Source organism: Suncus etruscus, chromosome 13 (assembly GCF_024139225.1).
Source record: "Suncus etruscus isolate mSunEtr1 chromosome 13, mSunEtr1.pri.cur, whole genome shotgun sequence".
Taxonomy (NCBI): Eukaryota; Metazoa; Chordata; class Mammalia; order Eulipotyphla; family Soricidae; genus Suncus; species Suncus etruscus.
This window is the reverse complement of record NC_064860.1, coordinates 64,615,769-64,642,525: the sequence shown is the minus strand read 5'-3', so window position 1 is coordinate 64,642,525 and position 26,757 is coordinate 64,615,769. Positions and strand designations below refer to the sequence as shown.

Sequence of the window (26,757 nt, the reverse complement as noted above, 5' to 3'; positions counted from 1 at the left end):
TAGAGTATTTCTGAAGTGTGCACATATACTAAAGAATCTTACAGTATTGTCTTATTTGAATAAAAATTATTGTAGTTTATTCTGTATCTAATAATAAATAGAACTTGCATAATATGAATTAAAATTCTATGACAGTAGTAATATTAACTTGGATGACCTATGGTGCCTTTCTGTTGTTCAATTAAAGAAAACATTTGGGTATAATAAATCATATTGAGATATGCTTCCATGTTGGATTATAAATAAGAACATATCAATTTTATGTTGTATTTACTTAAAAAAAAGAACATTATACCCCTCCGGGATCTGTTTCTCAATATAGTAATTAATTTTCCAGGTTTGTAATTAAACAGTTTCAATACGTTACAATCATGAGGTAATAACATTCAATTAAAGGCACAAGACACATTTTCACCTTAAAATGTTTTTACCCTTGAAGTAATACCAATGGAAGAGGATAAAATAGGGTATTAACACTTTTCAATTACGCTAAATGACTTTAATCCTGCGAATGATGTCCTACTTTAATTAGAAGCTCTTCTCTTTATTGCAACATGATGGATGTCCACTTTATTAGATTCGAGTGTGACACTATAAGCCCACTTTACATAAACATTACCATGTTATTAAACCTTTCCAAAAGAAGTGATATTTGCTAGAGTGTCTGGAACATAATTTCAAAATGCTATTGCTCACTCTCTTATAAAATTTGTATTAATAAATAAGAGTAGACATTTTCACATGTAGGAAACATAATTTGAGGACCAGATAATTCTCCTATGGTGTCCAAATATATTACTGAAATAAACCATCTAAAAGAGAAGAGCCTAAATTTTAAAGGCTCTTATAAATGATACAATAACTCAACGTGTGCACTTTCCGACAATTAGCCATTAGAATACTAATTTACATAGCACTAATACATCAGATGGGCTTAATTCTCTCTGGGATCTCTTCCTCTACAATGTAATATCAGAACACCTTCTAAATGATTCGCTGACATGGAAAATGGCATATGATTGAGGTTAACCCATCGTCTTCATTCTCTGATTGTATGACATGGGGCAAAAGGAAATGAATTTCAAGCACAAACCTATGACTCTAGAAACTCTTCTTGCCTGGAAGTGCCTGGGTACCCTATTAGTGCTAATTGGCATTATTAGTACATATTGAGGAATATGGACCATTAAGTCCAGACTCTTAACTCTTTGGACTAATAAATAGTCATAGATCATGGTAAAAATTGGATACTGGAGACAGTAAGACAATTTATTTTTTCCTGATGTCCTAATTCATAATTGAATATTTGCACTTTGTTTAGTCATCTCTTTTTTCACACATTCTCTCATTCTTTCCTGTAAAATAAGACAAACAACAAACACAAAATCTAGAATAATAAATATTTAACTTGGAAGTTTGTACCTAGTCTCTGAAATAAAATGGCATTTTCAGCAAGAAGTATATAGTAAAATGCATACTTGATGTCATTTGCACAATACGTATTTTGCTGTCATAAAAATGTAATGTGTCATATTTGATTACCATGAATATTGAGTAACCAATATAACTTTATTCAGTTTATCTTGTCATTGTGAAGTTATTTTAAAGTTTGTTATTAATATATGACATAGCAATATCTAATAATAATTGATTAGGACATAATTAATTCATTATATTAGTTTAGTATGTATGTCTGCACTAATTAAATTTTTATATATTTATATTTATTATCAAATGCATAGAATTTCATTTGGCCCTCATAATATATAAAGAATGTTTACCAGTAGTTAATTTAATCATATATTCTTTATACATTTAAAGGAGGCTAAACATTCCAATTCTTCATATTTTTTTGAAAAAGTAGCTTCAGTTAAGTTAAATAGCACTACAAACACTGCATAATTTATATGGGTTGAAAGTGACTCCAAATTCTTTTCTTTTTCAAGTTGTATATTAGGTGAGGAATATGCTTAATTCAAGCTGCTCTACACTAACTTTAGTTTAAGATATATTCATCCGGGGCTGGAGAGATAGCATGGAGGTAAAGCGTTTGCCTTTCATGCAAGAGGTCATCGGTTCGAATCCCAGCGTCCCATATGGTCCCCTGTGCCTGCCAGGAGCAATTTCTGAGCATGGAGCCAGGAGTAACCCCTGAGCACTGCCGGGTGTGACCCAAAAACCACAAAAAAAAAAAAAAAGATATATTCATCCAACTAAGTGAAAAAAACATGGTTTTATGAATAAAATACATTCAATAGTTAAGTAGATGATTTTTTTAATTAAGTGCGTACTAAATTTGGATCAATTCTGATGCAAGAAAGAAAATAGCTTTCACTTTTCTTCCCCCCTCCCATCACTACTTTGCATCCTATAAATCAGAGAGCAAAGGAATCCAATCAAAATGACTTGGAGAAGAAAGACCACTTGTCCATATATATTGAGTTGTTAAATTTCTAGCTTGCATTAGTAGAGGGGTATATATGAATCCATGTTAATTAGAGATACAACTGAGTAGAATTCCCTGCCCACTACTTTAACCCAGGTCGCTATACAGTAACTAGGGGTCAGGAAACTTTAATCAATAGCTTCTCTTAATGCTGTCAAAATCTTTCCTTTCTTTGGTCAAGTTTACACATATCTTGGGCTTGTGAATCACTGTTTTGTTTATTTCTCAAGTGTTTGTTACCCCAGACACTACAGAGAATGAACAAAGAAGGAATACTAATAGTTTTTTCCAGATAACTAAATATTTATATGGAGAAGATTCTAGAGATCCTAGAACAAAGAACTATCTCTAGGTCCTTGAAAATTATGCAGATGCATTTTAAGACAAATGTTCTTTGAGTTTAAGCTTTTAATTCTAATCATTGCCTCAGAACCTGGAGACAATATTTTTCCAAGTTTGAGTTCATCTTAATAAAAAAAAAATATAACCACTGACTATCAGCAGAGGCTAAAATATCAACTTTCACAGAGATGTGCTGAGAAACCAAACTAAGGCACAGCAAAGATCAAGTGCATATTGGTTCTTTATCTTTTTACATAATGTATTAATTAATACCAATCTATATCCACTAGGAAGAAACAGAGAATATTAGAAACCTCCACTTCAATGAAAGGAAGCTTAATTTAATGAGTTACTAATACAAAATATATCTATCTATAGAGGAAATTGAAATTTGTTTCCAGGCCAATTAATAATGGGGTTTTTTTTGACTGTTTTATTGAAATTTTCCTCAGCACTTTATGTGTGCTAGTGCACTTAGTCACCCAAATGTGGCTCAATGTAAAATTACCTTTCTTTTTAGTGATTTTAAATAGCTACATAAGGTTTTGGCTCAATTACAAAAAATATTATTTTATTATGTATTCTGTGCAAAAAAGACTTTACTTTTTATTTGTTTTGGGGTCAAACTTTGTCCTGTTCGGGGCTACTTCTAGCTCTGTGCTAAGGCTCACTCTTTAGATGGAATCCAAAGGTATAGACCAAGAACAGGCAACAGACATGTAAAACTTGTATTCAGACTACTGAATTATGTCTCTGGCCCACTACGATGTTTAGAAACTTATATTGGAAAACCAAATACATTTATTAAAATACTCTTTTAAAAGTACAAATTCAATTAATTTAACACAAAAGGCCATACAAACTTTGAGGAATACTAGGAAGAAATGAATTCAAATACTTCAGTAAAATGGACCAGGGTTACACTCACCTGGCTACCTTCTTTCTGCCAAAAAACAGCTGGCTGTGGGTTTCCTTTGGTTTCACAGGGAAATGTCACTGTTCGACCTTGAGCAACAATCTGATCTCTTGGCCTAACCACAAATTGTGGAGGAGCTATAATTCAAAAAGGAAAGAAAATGAGTAAATATCAATCAATGACAACGAAAAAGATATCAAAGTTGGCACCTGGTGATAGCTGGATCACTTGGAAGTAGAAAAGCTACACTTTCTCATTTATTTTTATATAATTCTCAACAAGTAACAGAAAAGAAAGACCAAACACTATCAAATACAAGGCTATAAGTCAACTTTTAGAGTTTAAATGCTGTGCAGAATAACACCATAACCCATGTAATTCTAAGTTCAAGTCTTACATATAAAAATATGCTTCTTGTGATATTCAAACATGTTTTAAGAAAACCATTTTTTTTCAATTTGATATTCAATAAGTGAGTAAGCAAAAAATAATGTCTTTGGGCAAATATCTTTGTTATCAAAGCAAAAATCCTTATTTATACAATAATTTTGAGATACTATGATAGGTATCATGAAACCAGAAATAAAATAAGATCTTTACTATCTAAGGAATATAATTTAGAATTGAAGAGTTGGAGATGTTATAGAAATGAAGAGAACAAGAGAAAATAAATAGGCCCAGAAGAATATTCCATCATTTTATCAAATTGACACGCATGCTATGCATGCAGTAGATTTGGGATTAGTTCCAATCACCACATGTTTTCCCACTCTACAAGCACCATTAAGAGCAACCTCCAAGCATTGAACTGGAGTAGCCTTTGAGTACTGCAAGGTATATCCTCATTCCCTCCAAAAGAAAGCATTAATACAGTATGAGGAAGATTATAATTCATTCTTTGTAATTTATTTGGTTTAGGGAAAATTTGTTTAAACATTGCTATGTATCCATTACCAGATAATAAGGTATTAAAGATACAGAGATAAAAATAATTAATCTCGGGGCTGGAGAGATAGCATGGAGGTAAGGCGTTTGCCTTTCATGCAGGAGGTCATCGGTTCGAATCCCAGCGTCCCATATGGTCCCCCGTGCCTGCCAGGAGCAATTTCTGAGCATGAAGCCAGGAGTAACCCCTGAGCACTGCTGGGTGTGACCCAAAAACTACCAAAAAAAAAAAATAATTAATCTCACAATTCATGAAGGAGTTCATACTGTAGTGAAAATACAAAACAGGTTATTGAGGAAGACAAGCAAAATTAAGACAGCAGTTGTCTGAGACTGTGGCAGATTCAATCTTAAGAATAAAGTAGCTCTTAAATAATAGTATATTTAATGTGAAAGTCCTTTAGGAAAAAAAGATCTTACTTTGGAGCCTGATATTTATGAAATGTTTTATGCAGTCACAATAATGAATACAATTAATCAAATATATAAGAAAGAAGAAAAATGATTACATATTTCAATAAGTAGTATTCTAACCATAGTACAAAAAGCAAAGGCATAATAAGCTAAGTATATTGTGACTGGAAGAGAGGGCTCAGTTTTGTAAAGATCACCAATTACTATATATATGGGTTTTATATATATATGTATATATATATATATACACACACACACATATATATTATTCATGTTGAGGATACCGTCAGAAGTCAAACAAATCATTTTATTCTGACTAAACTGAGTGGAACTTTAGGAGTTGTTCATTTTTAATGTATGTAAAATAGATTACGATAGGGATAGGTTTTGTTAAAAAAGAAGAATTGCTGAATGTATATAAAGATAATGAAACCTACTAATAATTACAATTAAAAAGAAAACAAAAAATACAACAGTGATTATAAGGTAAATTTTAGGTAGAACTCATCTAAAAGAGAGTCAAAATAGGAAGTAAAAAAGTACAACTGTTAGATTTCACAAAGTTATATTCTTCATTAAATCCTACTGCTATTGAGGAGAAAAATATGTCTATTCTATAACTTTTTTATATACCTACTTCTACTTTGACTTCTTATTGATCCTAGAAAACTAAAATAAGACATGCCTATACACTGATTCTAATTTTTAAGAAAATGGAAGATATGTGCAATCATACAATGTGGATTCTAAACAATTCTAACAGTAAAACATGTTCATTAAAGACCTTCATTCGAAAGCCTACCAAGCAGAAGAATTTTAATGAAGACCCCAAAATGGAGAAAAATAGAATATATTAAACATCTAACAGAAGTCTTATCCATTAAGTAATGCTTGAAATGGCATCACACTAAAAAAAATATACAATTCACTGAGTTTTACAGTGACTTATTTTGGTGTGTTTTATTATATTGCTTTTTAGCTCAATACATTCAACATATACCCTAGGAACAGAACAAATAAATCTGCTAAGTGAAAATTTTTTTGTAACTACAGATAACATAAGATTCTGTAATGGGACAGAGGACCTAGATTTATGTATCTATTTGAACAGAGTGTAGTTTATGTTGCCTTGAGTTTTCGCAAGATTACTTCCTTCACACAATTTGTTTTTCTACCCGATACCACTGAATCAGCAGATACATTGATTTTTCTCCTATGTTTTCTAATAATAATGAAAGTTTAAATCAAAGTACAAAATTACTTTAGGAAGCACTCTTACAACATGGCAGTGACAATATTTCAAGAGAGATATGAAACCATCAGATATTAGTATCAAAAATTACTTTAAATTTTATTCTCCATCATCTATAACATACTTAAAATTCTGTGTATAGATGGATAGATATAGAGACTAATTCTGAGTAAAATGAATCAGAGGTAAAAGAATAGACATAAAATGATCACACTCGGGGCCGGAGAGATAGCATGGAGGTAAGGCGTTTGCCTTTCATGCAGGAGGTTATCAGTTCGAATCCCAGTGTCCCACATGGTCCCCCGTGCCTGCCAGGAGCAGTTTCTGAGCCTGGAGCCAGGAATAACCCCTGAGCACTGCTGGGTGTGATCCAAAAAAACCACAAAAAAAAAAAAAATGATCACACTCATTGTGTTATATTTTAAAAAGCAATGAAGTATGGTAATAATACCCAAACACAAAAGAGATGAGGGCTAGGAGGACTGAGGGAAATAAAAAGCCTGTCTAGAGTACAGACGGGGGCTAGGTGGGGAGGAGGGAGATATGGGACATTGGTGATGGGAATGTTGCACTGGTGATGGGTGGTGTTCTTTACATGATTGAAACCCAAACACAATCATGTATGTAACTAAGGTGTTTAAATAAAATATATATATAAATAAAAATAAAATATTAATTAACAAAAAGAAAGTTTACCACAAAGAGCAAGAGAGTGTAATTAGGGCAGAAAAGAGAATATTTTGGCAAAAATAGTTGGAACTTATCACTCTGGACAAGAACTGGATGCTTATAGGAGGTAAAGTGATATACATGATACATTTTCATTAACATTATTGCAAATCAAGTGTCCAAAATGAAAAAAAAAGAGAAAAGAAAGAGAGAGACAGAAATAGAGACATAGAGAGAGACAGAAAGAGAGACAGGCACATACAGAGAGAGAATGAGAGAGGGGGAAATGTCTGCCATAAAGGCAGACAGAGAGAGGGCAAGGGGGAGGGCAGGAGGAAAACTGGGGACATTCAAGCATTCAAGGCAGAAAAATGTGTATTGGTAAACGGATGGGTGTTATATATTATATGACTGAACTTAATTAAGAACAACTATACAGGGGCCGGGAGGTGGCGCTAGAGGTAAGGTGCCTGCCTTGCCTGCACTAGCCTAGGACAGACCGAGGTTCGTCCCATATGGTCCCCCAAGCCAGGAGCAACTTCTGAGCGCATAGCCAGGAGTAACCCCTGAGCGTCACTGGGTGTGGCCCAAAAAACAAAAAACAAAACAAAACAAAAGAACAACTATACAACTATCTCATGTGATTCAATTAAATTAATATTAAAATATGCATCTAAAGAAAAGTTAATGATCATATGCAATTCTTTGTTTCTAATAATAATGTTGAATGTTGCATTTTTTTAATTTTTATTTTGATCATAGTGGCTTACATATTTTCACATTAGTATTTTAGGTACATATTAACATTGAATCAGGGAAATACCCACTACCAAATTTGTCCTCCCTCCTTCCCGTTCCCTTTCTGCAACCCATATCCCCCACAATCATTCCCCAGGCTGCTGGAGTAGTTGGTCCCCTCTTTGTCAAGCTTACTATCAGTGATCATACATCTGTTTGGTCCTGGTGCCCTCCCTTGTTTCTCCCTCTATTTGAGAGGCTAACCTAGGTAAATCGAGTTATGTGGTTTTGTTTGAGGGAAAGAAAGGCAATAGAATGGGGTAAAAATTAATTAATTAATTAATTAAAAAATATGCTGAAAATGGGTAGAGTCCTTCTAGTGGCTATCTGCCTCAGTTTGAGAGAGGACATGAAAAAGGTAATTGAAACACCATAACAATACAAAAATAAATGTCAAATTAAATATCCAGTGAGCCCTACAGCAATAAAGAGAAGCACCAAACAATAGTCTCAGTTCTGAATTCAAATCATGCCAGAGTGCAAAAAGAAGGAGAAAGATAAGATAAAATAATATAAAAATAGAAAGGGAGACATCAACTTCAATATCTATACCAAAATAAGGACGTCAAAAAAATCAATCAATCAATAATTATATTTGTGAAAAAATGATTATTTTGTGCTCTTTTTTTTTTCTTTTTTCCCCTGCATAGGCACAGTAACTATTGAGGATATTATAGAGGGAATTCCCTTGGCCTAGGAGATACAGGGTTTCTCCATCCCTGAAGTATACTTTCATGGGATTAACTATACACTCCTTGCATGATCATTTACTCTCCCCTCGGTGCTTTTGTGGTGTATGGAAGACTTCTGCTTCGTCATGGATGGTAAAAATCAGTCCTCTGTATCTAGAGATCTTGGTGGCTGTGCAGCTCAAGAAATGGAGCTTATGATGAAGGCTTTAACATTATGGTTGAATGCCTTAAGCTTACCACATTTAAAATAACCCCTCAGTTTTTCTGCCCATAGGGGTTCCTGGATACAAAGGGTGAACATCCTACCATGGTACCTCGGTACTGAGTCACACGAAGCACCATATTCAGCTTGCATCATGAAAATGTCCCGATATAACTCTTTAACATACCCTTTATCTCTAGATTATGCCTTCTTTTAGGACCTGAAGGCATGACCAGACAGACCACCGAAGCAACAACCGTGACCTACAGATTTTGACTACAGGGCCTAAGCATCGAACACGTTCAAGCAAACTAATATGCCCTTGTTCTTTTACCCTCTCTTCTTATTATTTCATATTTTTGTTGTTGTTGTTGTTGTTGTTTAATTGTTGGTTTGTTTTGTTCTGTTTTGTTTTCCCTTTTCTCTTTTCTTGTCTCCCTCTTCTTCCACCTTCTTCTCCTCATTACTATCAATTCAATCCAGGTCAAATAAAAAACCACACGGTTACCTCCTCTATGGGAAAGGAAAGAAAGTGATATAAAGGGTGCTGTGGACAATACTGCAAAGGGTAGACACCTATATAGATAGACCTCACTTCCACAATGGCTAGTACTCGAGACACGAAACTTATACATATCCAAAAGTTGATCTATTAGTTTCCTTTCCTTACAAGTACTATACCTACCTATCTTTCTGTACTCATCGTATCTCTTGCCCTCCCCACCTCTCTACATTAATATATACCAAAGCTAACTGCTATATGTTTATATGGGGGCAGGAGCACACAGAGATAGGAATCCTCCTTAAGAGACAAACCTAAACCACAAAATATCCATACCTATACCCTATATAACCTCTCCCATGTACTATCTCCTCTCCCCCCTCAGAAGCCTGACTATCCCTTCACACTTTAATCCAATCCCCGATATCCCCACCATGTTATATCTCTTCACCCTCAGTTCTTAACCCACTAGGCATCAAGACCAACTACACCAACAAAGCAATATCCAATTCCCAAGTGAAGAGACACCCACTCAAGCTCACACCTCGTTCCTGGCAAGAAAATACAACCAACACCCCGACTGACTCATGCAGTGTGGCCCTCCTAATCACCTTTCCCTATTGTGGACTGTGGCTTAATATCGGATAAGTTCCAAAAGGACTCCCGTTGCAAGAACTCTACCCAGAACCTCCCAGCGTGGAGCCCACACTTCACAAGGAAATCTCAAAAGACAATGAGGAAGCCTATACTATCATCATAAGTATAAACCTATATAACACTACCTCTTATACTGTTTCGCCCCAAATGTAATCTCCTGTATCACTTTCTCCCTTTTTCTGTTGTTTTTCTTTTTCCCCCTTGTTTTTCTTTCTTTCTTTCTTTCTTTCTTTCTTTCTTTCTTTCTTTCTTTCTTTCTTTCTTTCTTTCTTTCTTTCTTTCTTTCTTTCTTTCTTTCTTTCTTTCTTTCTTTCTTTCTTTCTTTCTTTCTTTCTTTCTTTCTTTCTTTCTTTCTTTCCTTTCTTTCTTTCTTTCTTTCTTTCTTTCTTTCTTTCTTTCTTTCTTTCTCTCTCTCTTTTCTTTCGTTTTCATTTTTTTTTGTTCTACTTTTGTTTTTTGATTTGATTTTTTAGTGCTTCTTTTGGGGTCACAGCTGGCGGAGCTTGGAGTGTGCTCCTGGCTCTGTGCTCAGAAGTTGCACCTATTGGGCATGGGGGACCATGTGGGATGCCGGGATGTGAGCCACCATCCTTGTGCAGGAAGGACAGACGCCTTGCCTCCATGCTATCCCTCCCGGCCCCACTTTATTCCTTTAATTATGTCTTTTATTTAATCCTTTTTTTTTCTTTTAAGAAACTCCTTTTTCTTTAGATATGTCTGAGCATATATATTTTTAGTTTTTGTCATGGGTCTGTTTTCTTCTCTCTTCACCCCCAAATCCACCAGCAGTATAATGTCGCACCACTTCTTCCTGCAAAGGCATATTAAAAATAGGGGAAATTTTACCTGTAAAATCAAGCTCTTATTTATTAGGGATAAGAACTTATACTTTTTTACAACACAGGGACATCTGCCACCCTAAATGTATGTCATGGGGAACCAAGCTAGACTCCAGGGAAATAGGCACCGACCGTCCAGCCTTGACTCCTGGATCCCAGACATAGAAATGACAGTGTTCTCCACAACAGCTCCAGGAACCAAGTCCACTCCAGGGCATTCATAATACTGCTCTAACGCCAACATGTGCCAGTTCTAAATTGATAACCTGACAACGAGGAAATGGGAACAACCAGATATAAGAGCAAGTTATCCTTCCTCACCAGCCAACGATAAGACAAAATCAGAAGACATGTCACCCTTTGATCTGTGCAAAAACCAAGATTGCTATATACAGATGACTGGTTGTTACAACCAGGACTAGACAGTACGCATCCCGGGACCAACAACAATAGCAACAAAAAGCTCTAACCTTTTGGTCTACAATCTGTTCAACAAACGAGATATCCAATTCCAGAGGTCTGACTGAGACAACCGCAAGTGAACAGGTCTTCCAGAAACATAACGAAAGACTCTGTCCCAGGCTCCATCCTAGGAGCAACATAATGACCAAGAACACCAACTACAGAAGATGAATTAAAACGACACTGAAGAAACAGAACTGCTAGAACCACAAAGAATGTTGCATTCTTAACAACAATCTACTCAGTATTATTTGAACCACTGATGCCAAAGGTAATAGTACTACCCTTGCAAAATATGGGGTTTACAGAGCTATACTTGACCTTGCCCAGGGAATCAGGTGGTGCCAGGAATTAAGCTCAGAACCTCATGCGTGACAGAGTTGTGCTCTGTAATATAATACATATTTCTGGCCCCTATTTTGGTAATCTTGTGAAATAAAATTTTACTTCCAAGAAGAACACTGCACAAATACTGTGGAGCAATTTAGCTCAAATCCATATATATTTTTATATGTATCCTTTTATATCCCTGTATATCCTTGTTTTCTTTAAAGCAGAAAAAAAAAATCATTAAGTTAAAGAGTCAGTTACAAAAAGTTGGTAAATACTTAAGATGTAGGAATACTTGTATGGTATATGCTTGTAAAGAGGAATACCTATCTTTTTGACAAATAAAATTTGAAAAAATTATAGCCAATAGGAAAAGAAAAATTTGACTCTAGGTTATTAGTTAAGTAATATACCTTGCATAAAAATTAACTCAAAACATATTTAAGACTTAGATATCAAACTCTAGGACCTCAACTTTAGGGATGTATTTGTAGACTTACACCCAATGATGAAGGAAAGCAAAGAAAATACAGCAAATAGGACTACATTAAAAAAATTTTAGACACAAACAATCTGGTAATTTTTAGTAGATATCTGCATAATGTGCAGTCAACCAGGTGCTAATACCCAAAACAGATGAAAAACTTACATAGCTAACCAACATCAAAGAAAACAACCAAATCAAAATATGGGCAATTTTTCTGAATAGATTCTCATCTGAAGAAGACATACATATGAAAATATTTAACATCACTTATTATGTGAGAAATGCAAACCAAAGCAGCAATGTAATTCCTACATTCTGGTAGAAATATAAATTTGTTTAACCTCAATGGCCAAAGGCGCAGTTTCCTTAATTCTCTCCTTCAACAAAGATGGGGGTACTTAACATTATTCTGTAATACCATTACTGTATTTATACTTGAAATATATTTAAGTCACTAATTTGAAAGAATATATCTGATGGTATGTTAATATTGGCAAAAAGATGAAGTCAACCTACATATTCATCAACAGATGTCTGGATAAAGAAGCCATTGTATGTATGCTTAATGGAATATTATTGTCATTTAAAATATATGTCATTTTTTTCCTTTGGAACAAAAGAACAAATGGATGGAACTTGAAGTGAAGTCCTAAGAGAAATAAGTAAAAAATGGAGACGTCATTTATATACAGACTTTGAATAATTAAAGCAAAGGAAGTGACAAAAAAAATCTAAAAATATACCTAACTCAGTTATGCCAAGTTACCAAAGAGAAAAAGGATGTGAGGGCAAAATGAGTAAAGTGATGTTTTAGGTGTTAGTTTCTCTTCAACTCTGATAATAGGTATAGTATTAGACATATGCCAGGTAGAGAAGTTACCCTTCCAAAATGCTATGTCATTATTAATCAATAAAAAAACAAAAATAAAATGTCAAATAAAATTCAATCCTTGTGATTAAATAAAAAATAAAATATCAAATAAAAAACTTCAAAATCTAAATATACTCAGTCAAATCAAAATCTATTTATGTAAAATTAAAATCTGTATATAAATATAACTAGATTTTTTGAATTTTATTTTCAAGCCTTCAAACACTTCTTTGCATATAAATGATTTTATGAAATGTTTCTGGAATCCTACAATTTTAACACAGCTGCTAAAACATAATTCGCCAAATAGGAACTGGCAAATAACCACATGTATCCATCTATTTTACTAAAATATATGTGAATCATGCATTTGTGCATTCAAAATACATTGAGTGACCAACAAATTATGAGGCATTCTGCTTGCAATAGTAGATAGCAGCCAAATAAAAATCATCTATGTCCTATGTTAGAGATTATCAGTAAATATACAAAAAATAAAATATAGAGTAGATGATCTCTATAGTAGTATAGATACTGAGGTCACTGGGAAGTAAGAAAATAGAAGGAAGGAAGGAAGGAAGGAAGGAAAGAAGGTAGGAAGGAAGGAAGGAAGGAAGGAAGGAAGGAAGGAAGGAAGGAAGGAAGGAAGGCAGGAAGGAAGGAAATAAAGAAAAAGAAAAGAAGAAAAAAAAGAAAAAGGAGAAAGGAAAGAAGAAATAAAGAAAGGGAAAGAAAAAGAAAGATGAAAGAAAAAAGAAAAAGAAAAAAGAAAACAAAAGAAAAAGAAGAAAGAAAGAAAGAAAAAGAAAACAAAAGAAAAAGAAGAAAGAAAGAAAGAAAAAGAAAAGAAAGAAAGAAAGAAAGAAAGAAAGAAAGAAAGAAAGAAAGAAAGAAAGAAAGAAAGAAAGAAAGGAAAGAAAGAAAGAGAGAAAGAAAGAAAGAAAGAAAAAGATAATATTCACTGATGAAAGAAGCCAGGTGATTGTCGTGCATTAGTTGTGTTTTAAATTCAAGTTTGCATTTACTAGATGGAGAGGAATCAAGTTGCTTTAATAAAGAAACACCACATAAAGAAGTGACCCTTTGAACATGATGTATCAAGAATGTAAATAATTTAAAAAATGGAATCTAAAATATGAAGTGATGCAGAGGTGACATAGGTAAGGTCGATTAATTTATGCTAAACTGCTTAAATTTTGCCAGGAAAGCTATGAGCTACTAAAAGTTGTTTGTTCACAAAAAATATAATAAGATTAACATTTTTAAGAAATGCTAATCTTATTTAAAGATAAAAGGTGGCTTGGAATACATTAGCTAGTTTGGACAGATATTCCAACTGAGAAATACTATCAAAAAGTAACAACTAAGGAAGGAGTGATAGATAGTACAGAAGATAGGATGTTTGTCTTGCACATGGCAGAGCCAATGGTCCCCTGAGCACTGTGAGAAGTAACATCTGAGCACAGAGCCAGGAGTAAGTCATCTGTACCCCTAGTGTGAAACACCCCCAAAATATAAACTAAATAAAAACAGAAAGAGATTTCCTAACTGTCCTTAAAGACAGAATGTTGCTTCATATAAGTGTATAATTTATAATAATAGAACTAAAAGGATCAGAAATTATAATTTCTTGAGGTTTCAATTAATTACAGATATTTGTAAGACAGTAATAAAGTACTATAATGTGTCACAGAATTTTTGTTATAAAATACTATTTTATGTGGAATACTATTACTCCAAGTTAGCCTCCTATACACTGTATTTCTAATATGCCAACTAAGTTATTATCATCAGAAATTAAGCCAAACAGATGTGGCAAAAACTAGAACAGTTCTAGCATTTTTTTAATTAAAAAAGAACCAACCGTTTTTAAAATCTTTAATAAAGAATAATCTTAAGTTTTTAAGACTCAGAAAATGTATATTCGACTGCTACCAGAAGTTGGAACACCAAAACGAATTTCATCAATCACTTTTACTTCCGTGGACCCTTTCTGCCCATGATCTATATTGCAATCTACTGTGAAGGGATATCAGCTGAAGAAATTTATTTTTGAGGTTTTAAAATGAAAAACTGCATCAATAATTCTTCTGATAACACTTCACAATTTCAGTATTTCTGACACATGGCAGAAATAGTTTGAAAAGGCAGTGCTTTGCTTTGCTGATGGCACTGAAAGGATGGGGTAGGTAAAGAGGGGACATTTGATCACAGCACAGTGGCACAAAGTACTATGCATTAAATGCAATTCTTATGGTGGTTCACATTAAATATACATATATAAATAATTAGTTCCTCAAACCCAGTATGAATGAAAGGGGTTGAATTTTAACTCCAGGATAAACTCGATATAAAATGACAATACTTTTACTTATCTATTTCTAAGACAGAAGACTTTGAACATATATATATATACATATATATATATATGTATATATGTATATATACACACATATATATCCTGTCTAATTCCTGAAAACATTAGACATATCTTTTGCAACTCTGACTTACCATTTTACCTCTTTAATATGTTAACTGGCAATGCGTTATTTCAGTTATAACAAGAAATGAGCTGAAGAAATGGGTGCAAAGCTGAGTCTTTGATAGATACAGAAGTTGAAAACAATAGCTGTGTAAGAAAATCACGTTGTGTGATATTTTTTTAGAGAGGCAGACAGACTCACCTATGATGAGGTCAATTTCGATTAGAGGTCTGGTGCTGCTAACTCAAAAGTGTGTTTTTGAACATTTAAATACAACGTAGAGTAAATTAGATTTGATTTCTGCTAAATGGTGCTTTGATACTGCATTCAGCCCAAGCTGACTTCAATCAATGTCACACTGTAGCTCTGTTATGCAAATTCCTGCTGTTGAGAGTGAGTGGGTGATATGGTAATCAGATAACTGAACTGAAGTAGGAAGCACAGGCCAGTCGAGGTGAGCATGGAGATGAGGGGCTGGGGAACTCAAAAGGTTAATCACATCATGTTCAGAGTTGCTTTTACAGGAAATTATGACTTTTTACGGCAAGCATGAACATGGAGATAGGCAGGCAGCAGGTGTGTATATGTTACAGGGAAGCTACAGGCATCATAATAAGCTTTGCATGCTGTACTCATACACATTTGGAATTTGCTTAAGGAGAGGCATAACATTTTTGCTATTTACTATATTTTTCTGGTTCCAGTATAATATATTTTGGAAGCATATTTGAAAGGAACATTTTCACATCATTTGCTTTTGTTAAGACTTGCTGAATCGGGGGCCGGGCGGTGGCGCTGGAGGTAAGGTGCCTGCCTTGCCTGCGCTAGCCTAGGACGGACCGCGGTTCGATCCCCCGGTGTCCCATATGGTCCCCCAAGAAGCCAGGAGCAACTTCTGAGCGCATAGCCAGGAGTAACCCCTGAGCGTCACAGGGTGTGACCCAAAAACCAAAAAAAAAAAAAAAAAAAAAAAAAAAGACTTGCTGAATCACAAACTGCTAAACACAACACCAACAATAATTATCATAAATTAAGTGCATATTAAGTGCCATAGAGTGTGTTCAAACCATGTGCAGCAAAGTCATTCAGGATTCAAAGAATCCTATGTCTTTCTAATGCCATTAGATGAAAAGACCACTCAGTCTACTGAATCTTATAAATGGTAGAGACTTCAAAAGATAAAAACAAAAGGATGGAGAGGGGTCTGAATGACATTTTGTCCAAATGTTGCCATAATTGAATGCCTTATAGAGCTATTTTATTAATTTTGTTCACTTCAAACCATAGTCTGTTTAACTGAGAATTTTCTATGTTTTATCCCCAAAAGAGGGTAAAAATTATATGCTATGATTTTCAGTGCTGTATTATACTGTTAAAATCATTACATGTCTTTCCACAAAAGTTTTTATTGTAAGAGTAGCATAAAAACTATGATCTTCTATACTCTCCTGTAAGTACATATTTTCTTAGATTTACTTATTTCAAAGAGCACCATATTCAAAATCCTGAAGTAGTTTTTTTTCCATTATTATCCTAGCAATGCTTGCAAATTATTCTCCAGCATAGTATTTGGCTCCTTTCAATATTTTACCAAATATGATACAGTTCCCTAAACTAGCCTTAGCATTATAGTAGAGCAGTAAACTTTCAGTCATAATTTCAGTTATGTAAATTATTTTCCTGTGGTTATTTTGTTATCTATTATTTTGTGCCACATTTTCATAGATGTTTAGCCTAAATAAACTCAGTCTTGTACTTCTACTTTTCATTGCATTGCTCAGTTACTTTAATTTTTTCTCCTCACTATGAATAAATTCAGTTGCAAGATCTTAATGACATGCAGAGCTATCTGCCATCTTACTGACATGGAGAACTATCTGCCATTTTGCATTGCAAAAATGTTTTGTTTTTGAAAACACCAAAAATAGTTTGTAGAAAACACAAAGCATAGAGTAGGAAAAACTGTAACTGTTGATAATTGGAAAAAATTATAAACAAGATCAAAATTATTGAATTAAAGCAAATAATGCTCTTTCCCTCTTATACTGTGAGGGATATAGCATATTCCAATGAGTGAGGATGACTAGTATTTAATTATTTGGTAGAAGAAATAAAAAGACATTTGTTTGTAAAAATATTTTTAAAGGGTTCTCATATGACCTTATATAGAGAATAACCTTTCCATCAAACTTGTGATTTGATTGGAACTTGTGATTTAACAACATTAATTAAAACCGCCATTCCAGATTAACAAAATAATATAAAAATGATAAGTGTTGTTTAGTAATAGATTCTAAAAGTTTCTATGAAAATTCCACTTACTTAGTCCACTGACAAAACTGCTATAGCAACAAGTCATTTCACTACAATAGGATATAGAAAAGGATAAAGAGATATTTACTCAAATTAAAATCAAAATAGATTAGATTCTAATTGATAAGTGAATATTTCTACTTTAATTAATTAAAAACTTACTACCTATTTAATTCAAGAAATGTCAATAATATCGGAAAATATAAATAATGTCACAGAATAGTTTATATATATTGACATAATTCAACTCCAAGGAAGCAATGGATTTATCAGAGAAAACATAAATTTAGGAATCTATCATTTAAAATGATCTTTGTGAAGCTGATTTAATTTAATAATATTAATCTGTCACTATTTTCAAAGAAAACAAATGATCCAAATGCTGCTTTAATTTAACCATTTTTCTTTCTGAGATCTTGAAAATCATTATTCTTGTAAAATGATAATTTTTCTAGTACCTTATTACTAGCCAATATTAAAAATTCTTATCACCTAATAAAGTACATTTTCTTTAATCAAGAATAAAATAATTAAATTCCATACTTTATTATGTATTCTCATATATATTTTATGTAATACATATTTATGTCAAAAGGAAAAGTAAAAATTGGCCTAAGTACAAAATATATGATCAAATATAATAACTCCAATGAATCACAATCTTAGAATCATTTAGTTAATCTTTATATTTTACTCTTCTCTTTTGTGAGGTTTCATATTTATAAATTTTATTCCATTTTTATAAATGAAAATGTGCACAGTGTGCAGCTATAACTATCCACGTTTACCCACTCTTAAGGAATCTATTGATTTTAGGAAGATAAAGTTTTGAAGGTTTATGTTATAACCAATTTCTAAAATCAACTCAAGGTTACAAAAATTTGAACAGAAAGACTAAAGGGGTAGTGAAGTTAGTCGTGAGTATTATATATTATAAATCAGTAATTGGATTTCTAAATTGACGTGCATATAACTCTGAAAGAAATTCCAAGGAAGGCCAAATTAGGAACAGTTGCTGATTTGTGTGCGGCACACACTGAAAAACTTTAAATACAAGTGTCCTGTTATTGTGGTTCAAACCACTTATTGGGGTTCAAACATAGCACAGTGTCAAGACTGAATGAGATATAAATATGTGCAAGTCCTAGGACTGATTCCTGACACCATATTGCTCTCCATGGACCACCAGATGTTGGCCTAATGAACCTTCACTACCTTGGGTCTAAGCACTTTTGTGCTTAGGGCTAAAAAGTCTGGTCAATTTGGCTTAGTGTTGTCATGAGGGATCTGAATATTCCCTGACACTGCATGGGAGATTCCCTAAAACATATTGTTTGATTCATATCAAATAAAATATATGCCTCCTTAAAAATGATCACTTTTAACATGAAAATAAAATTATCAAGCTATTAGTTGGCATAGATGACCTATGAAAGAAAGGGAACACATTTGATTCAAGTTACATTGTATTTGGGATCTCATAGGCAGTTTATAAAAAGCATTGCCACAAATGGCCATATATATCCACAGCAATTTTGATTTGGACCTATTGTTTTAATATAGGACGTTACTAGATAACCATAGTAATATATTTGCACTAGAAATAAATTTGATGATTGGCAGTTTAATTCATATTAAATTCAGTAATTTAAAAAAATACATATACTGGTTATATTTTTTTCAAGGTCTCTATTCTTTAGAAATCATCACTCACCAGAGAAAAGTTTCATACCAACAATCAAGCATGGTACAATGGGAGTGCTGAGATAGTGCCGATGTGTGGATGTGCTTCCCTTGCATGCAGAAAATATCAGTTTGATCCTTGGTTATGGATATGGTCCCTCAAGTTTCACTAGGAGTAACATCAGAGTGAGGACTAAGCCCTGATGTCAGTGGTATGCACTCTTCTTAATCCTCTTTGTCAAAATAAGAATGAAAAAATATCTTAAAATATATGCTTTTATATAAGGAGTCTGATCTTGTGCTAGAGAGATAGTACAGTAGGTAAGGGCATTTGTCTTGAATGCAGCCAACTCAGGATAGAACCCTGCCATATATGGTATATGTGGTATGTGTGTGTGTATATATGTATATATGTATGTATATATATTTATATATGATTTATATATGTATATATTTATATATAATTCCCTACCCACCAGGAGCATTTCTTGAGTGAAGAGCCAGGAAAAAGCCCTATGCACCACTGGGTGTGGCCAATACCAAAACAACAGCAACACAACAAAGTCTGATCTCTACTAGTGTAATGAAATTCAGTCTGCTAATACAGTTGGAAAAACAGAAAGAAAAAAGTAGGGCCTGGAGCAATAACAGCGGTAAGGCGTTTGCCTTGCATGTGGCCAACAAAGAACAGACCCCAGTTCAAATCTCGGCATCCCATATGGTCCTCCGAGTTGCCAGGAGCGGCATCTGAGTGCATAGCCAGGAATAATTCCTTAGAGCCACCAGGTGTAACCCAAAAACCAAGTCCAAGAAAAAAAAAAAGAAAGAAAATAAAGAATGAAAAAAAAGGAAAGGAAAAGGAAAAAGGAAAGGAAAAGGGAAAAGAAAAGGGAAAGGAAAAGGGAAAGGAAAAAGAAGGAAATGAAAAGGGAAATGGAAAAAAGGGAAAGGAAGGAAAGGAAAGAGGAAAGGAAAGGAAAGGAAAGGAAAGGAAAGAAAAGGAAAGGAAAGGAAAGGGAAAGGAAAGGAAAGGAAAGGAAAGGAAAGGAAAGGAAAGGAAAGGAAAGGAAAGGAAAGGAAAGGAAAGGAAAGGAAAGGAAAGGAAAGGAAAGGAAAGGAAAGGAAAGGAAAGGAAAGGAAAGGAAAGGAAAGGAAAGGAAGGAAAGGAAAGGAAAGGAAAGGAAAGGAAAGGAAAGGAAAATAGTGAAGGGGTTGGAAGAAAGGGAATGAGCAGAAAAGGAGATGGAGGAGAGAGATTGAGTTTAAATAAACTCAATTTAATCTTCAACAGGTGAGGAAAAGTAAGTACAAGATAGTTGCTTCTTTCAGATTTATTGGTTTGGGATAAAGAATAAAAAAAAAAGCTTGTTTTTCTCACAGGAGAAGTACATACATTATGCTGGAGATAGGAGATTACCTGAGCATATCAATGCATCAATTTCTTCACCTGACTGCCTGGCCATCATTGACAAAATCAGTCTACTAAATTGAAGGGTTAAGTTAGGAGAACCATGTATATTTCCATGCAAGTTGTCTTACAGACTTTGGCAAAATCAATTTAATTTTCTAAAGGTAGTAATATATCTAGACTATATAAATGTAGGAGTTGACTAAATGAAACAAATATTTATAGATCATATAAAATTGCATTATATTTCTTATTATGGAAAGATTTCTTTTTAATTTTATGTATAGAAAAATTTATACTATATAAAACCAACTTGGTTCAGCATGTGAATTTTAACTTAAATTCGTTGAAAACTTAAAATGAAACTTCCTATAAACAACAAAAGTCTGAATTGCTATTCACATTTTACATAATATTTTGTCCATTACCTTTCCTTTTCTACTTGATTTCCCCAGTAGACTGAGATTTAAGTAATAAAATCTTGTCTTTAAGGGATTCTTAATTTACAGGAAAAATATGATTCACTAGTAGGAGAAAGGTTCATAGTATAGTGAAAATAATCTGCTCCATATTGTAAATGAGAGCAACTAGACTTCTCATATTTGGTGTGGGGAGATGTAAGTGTGGGGATAAGGACAGAAAACTGTAGTTTAAAATGTTTTTTCAAGTAAATGGTGAGACAAGACATCCATTTTACTCACTTAACCTGTCAACTTGCCCGAACAGTCATGTCAGCACTTTAGCTAAACCAAGAAGGCTGATCACATCCCATTATTTCATTTTTTAGAAAAAGATTGCATGAAAATGCCAAAAAAAAAAAAGAAAAGAAAAAAAAAGAACTAGCAACCAAGTAACAAATGTACTGATGCTGAAGGGCTGCTTAGTTAACGGAATTTTAATATGCAACTGCAATGTTTCTTAATAACATTAATTACACGCTTAGTAAGGCACCATCCTAACTCATTAGTGCCTTCTTTTTGTTGTATTTTATCTCCTACTAGCAGTATGGGGACTATGTGATTGGCCTGTTACCATTAATGTTGCTTAATCTTTTTATAGCACTATTTAAAGCTGCTTGCATAAACATTTTCTAGGCAAGTATTACCTATGTATGCATATGTGTGTATCAATTAATTGTACGAACATTTGGCCTGCCCCTTTCACATGTAAGCGTTATACTAGACCAAGAGGCAGGAGAAATAACAACAGTGTATTGAAAAGCTATCAGTTTTGTATGGTGATCAAAAATATTATTTCCAATAAATCTGAGAAAATTCTTTCTGTAAGAGAGCTTTAAGCACGGACTCAAATATATTAACTTAAACTTAATTTATTTTCGTAGCTTATATATTTTTAATGAATATAATTATTCACTATTCTCTTGAGTGATTTTAATAATGATTTTAATGAATACTGTCATAATTCAAATGCCATGCCTGTAATATTTGGATATAATGTATATCCTTTTATCTATATATAAATGATGAGATCTATACATTTTTGAAACTTACAAAAATGAAATTTTGCCTTCTTAAAAGATGTGAATAAAATGTTATACTATTTCTAAAAGATCTAAGCTTTTTTGATAGTACTTGTTAATATTTTTAAGTTAAGGAATATACATTGTCATAGCGTATATATATATTTATATCAATTTTTTGGTCATTGTTGCTATTGGTTTGAGCAATATTCAAGAGTGTTCAGGGGTTACTCCCAAACCTACTCTGCAGGAATTACTTGTAAGAGTGCTTGAGGGACAGTGATTGTTGATGGGATATGAACCCATTCCACCTATATATGTAGAGGTTCGCTAAACCCACTGAAATATATCTCTAGCCTGCATATTCCATTTTAACAACACACATGATATTTATTTTATTCTTATCCTGAGAGGCATCCAAATTATATTGAAGTTTTATATATTTAGAAAAAGGTAAATAGTAATGTTTATTGTTTTACTTTAGTAAATTTATGTAAACTAGTATAAATCATAGAAAAACAACCAAAGTCCAAATTATGAAATGATCAATGTCAAGAGAAGCACAATCAAGTATGAAAGAAAATAAGGAATCATGGTGAGTAGCAAATTACCTCAATCTTCAGTTCTTAATCACCACCAATTTTCCAAAAATTATCCACCAATACAATAAAGACCCATGCTATGATACTCAAGTGTGAGGAAAGAGATCTAGAATCAAGAATCTTGAGAAATATAAGAAATGCCTCATTGACAACCAGAAAAATTCTAAAGACCAGGAAGGTATTTCTAAAAAAAAAAAATGTCAAGACTACTATGGATAGCAGAATTTTAAGGTGTATTCTATGATCTTCAGTTCTTGCAATAATTCTCAAATTACTCTTATGTTTTGGTACATGACAAAAAGGATTTTGCTGATGTAATTAGGGTTACTAATTATTTGCTTTTAGGATTAATCAGGTTGGTCTAACCTAATCACATGAGACCTTTCAATCAGGGAAGGAATTTTTCTCCTGCTGATAGCATAAGGAACAGACAGAAGAAAACAAAGCAAAACATTTGCAGGATTAATGAACCATTGATCACTTTGAAAGTTGTAGTCATGTGCAATGCCTGGTAAGTAAGTGAACTGTGCAGAGCCCTGGTTAGAAGCCAAAAAGGATAGAGGAACTTCCATCTTAAAAACACAGAGCTTAACTCTACCAATAGCATTGAATGAATGAGGAAGTGAATCTTTCTGAAGCATCTCAAGGAATGAGCTCAGATTAGTTATTATCTCAATGTTATCTGGACAGGTGATACCAGGAGGCTCCAGACAAGTTGATTTGAAATCTTGCCTATAAACTATGGTTTATGAAATGGCTAATATTCAGGTTGCTCGAGTGTAGAAATCTGTTACACAGCAATTAAAAACTAATACTTTTCCCTTATGGAGCACAAAATATGAAGGTATAAGAATGTTACCACAATTAAAAAATATAAACAGAAAAAAATTTAAAGAAATACTGTATATAGAAAACAGAGAACTTGCAACTTAAAATAGTTTGCTGTATTACCACAGCATGCAGAAAATAAGCATATCAGAAAAAATTACGTTTATTTAATGAAATATTTAAGACAACATCCTAGAAGAAATTACTGCATGATGCTGAACCTTTACATTCTCCTCCAATACACAAATCCTAACCTTCAGTGGTTAACTAAATGATTGATAATCACTTAGGGACTAAAGCAGGATCTAAGCAAAACAAAATAAAATGAGCCATACATTAATTAATTACATATTGAATTAATTACAGAAAAGAACACAATACATTAATCAAAAGGGATAAAACTATATTTTCTAAGAATACCCAAGGAAAAAGTACTTTGCCAAAACTATAATAAATAATTGCCCATAATATAAAAGAAATTATATGTAACAGGATATCTACTTGAAGAAAGAAAAGCAAAATCAGTACAAAAGCTAAACAATAAGTAGGAAGGAAATAAAAGCCACACATATTCAATCAACAAAAGGTAAAATAAATGAAATAACTTTAAAAAACAAGAATAAAAAGCAAGTAGTTAGGTGATAAATAAGAGCCAGGAAATAGGGGCCGGCGAGGTGTTGCTAGAGGTAAGGTGTCTGCCATGCAAGCGCTAGCCAAGGAAGGACTGTGATTCGATCCCTGTGGTCCCAACATGGTCCCCCCAAGCCAAGGGGCAATTTCTGAGCTCTTAGCCAGGAGTAATCCCTGAGTATCAAACGGGTGTGGCCCAAAAAACAAACAAAAAAAATACCAGGAAATAAAGTGATATGAAATTAAAATGATGCTCTCAAATTAAGTCAGTAAATTTAATTTTTTAAACTTTATTTTTTATTGATTGATAGTTTGTTCTTTAGCCTCACTCGGTGGTGCTCAGGGAACACTCCTGGCTATGCACTCAGAAACCGCCCTTGGCAGGCTGGGGAACCTTATGGAATGCCGGGAATCCAACTGGGTCCCTTCAGGGTTAGCCTCATGCAAGGCAAACTCCCTACCACTGTGCTATCTCTCCAGCCCCATGTTACTCAATTTAGAATTTAGAGGAAACACAACATAAATGATGCACTTGAAAAAGTGAAGCTAAAAACATTAAGTATAATGATGAGAAGAATATTCTCAAAACAAAAAATAAAAGGATGAATCTGTTGATTTACAAACCTTGATGTGTTATAAAGAATATAAGACAAAAAATGGGGGCCAGAGTGGTGGTGCAAGCAGTAAGTCATCTGCTTTGTCCACACAAGCCTTGGACAGACAGCAGTTTGATCCCCCAGTGTCCCATATGGTCCACCAAGCCAGGAGCGATTTCTGAACACATAGCCAGGAGTAACATCTGAGCGTCACCGGGCGTGGCTCAAAAAGCCAAAAAAAAAAAAAATCAATGCTAATTAAAACCCAGCAAATGTATGAAAGAAAAGAATACCTCAGTGTTTACAAAGTGAAAGGGTAAAGGGCGATAGAAAGATATTACAGTTGGCAAGAAATTTGTCTTGCATTACAAATGTAGGTGGATCCCCTGCATCACATATGTTTCCTAAGTACTGCCAGAATTAAACTGAACACAGAGCCAGGAGTAACTCTGAATACATCTGGCATACAGTGACATCCATCCCCCTCCAAGATATTTTTTTTATAGATCTCAATCATTACTGTAGCACCATCCAATAAAAAAGGATATACCATTTTAACCAAAAACTAGGGCAAATGTAATACATGACATAATAATTTTATATTAATAGCTCTAATTTGAAAAAAACTGAAAAGTGTCAAAAATCTAAAACCCTTCAAAAAGTATCAACTCATTGATTACTACCACCCAAGCATAAGTAATAACCAACACTTCTTCATATCACTTTTGAAATTAGTGTTAAGAAAATTTAACTATTTTATATTATGAAAGCTATTAGAAGATACAAGACAAAACCATGCATTATAAGAGTCCTATTTAATAAATAAATATGAAATGATGAATAAATGAATACTCAAGATAATTAAATGAAACTGCATAAGGTAGCTAAATAGTTACAGGTGCAAGAAACATTGAGTTTGTTTGATCAAGGCAAAACTCTAAGATCATAGGAGAACAACTTGTCCAAGGAAGAATGTTCCAGGGGACTGAAGGACATGAAACACAGTCAACATTTTGTTTACAAAAAAGTGGATCAGAACAACTAAAGATAGCCAACTTAGTCCTCTGAAATAAGAGAACATGTTGTAGCATTTTCCGCCAACTACAAACTGTACTAAAAAAGTGATAGTAATTAAAACAACATGATCCTGAAATAACAACGACTCTCAGATTAATTATAGAATTAAAATGCCAGAGAGACATTCAGGTATATGTCAGTTAATCTTTGATAAAAGAGCAAAAATCATGAAGTGCAGCAAATGTTGTTGGGAAAACTGGTTGGCTACGTTCAAAAAAATTACCTAAGGGTCTGGAGTGATGATAGCACAGTGGCAGGGCATTTGTCTTACATGTGGCCGACCTGGGACAGACCTGAATTCCATCCCTAGCACCCCATATGGTCCCCTGACCCTACCAGGAGCGATTTCTGGTGCAGAGCCAGGAGTAATACCAAAAAGCTGCTGGGTGTGCCCCCCCAAAAAAAACAAACAAACAAAAAAAAAACAAAAAAATTAACTCAGACCTCTCTGCAATATTTTGAGTTATGCTCAAAAGTCTACTCAAAAGATGTTAAAGAATTTCTTATCTGACAAGAATCCACAATGTACATAGAGGAAATATAGGTAGAGCTCACTATAAAATTGATGTTAGAGGAATTTATAAAGATAAAATACCACTAATCAGTCAAATAAAAACAAAGATTAAACAAATGTGACTACCTTAAGTTAAAATGCTTCTGTACTTTAAAGGGAATGATGATCAGAAAAAAAAGACACTCCACAGACTGGGAGAAAATACTGACTGACTACTGTTCTGAAACTGTGTTAATGTATGTTATATAAGGCACTGATTGAATTTTATAAGAAAACAAATCCAAATTCATCAATAAAAGGGGAAAAAAAGGTGAACAGA

The 26,757-nt window shown here is 33.6% G+C and overlaps 1 protein-coding gene across 1 annotated transcript in view; it reads right to left on the bottom strand.

Moving 5' to 3' along the window:
- Positions 1-26,757, bottom strand: part of ROBO2 (roundabout guidance receptor 2) — a 1,375,087-nt gene that overhangs the window by 111,337 nt on the left and 1,236,993 nt on the right. Inside the window, exon 7 of the mRNA XM_049785493.1 lies at positions 3,717-3,841. Within this exon, the coding sequence (XP_049641450.1) occupies positions 3,717-3,841 (125 nt within the window). The remainder of the gene's footprint in view (positions 1-3,716; positions 3,842-26,757) is intronic.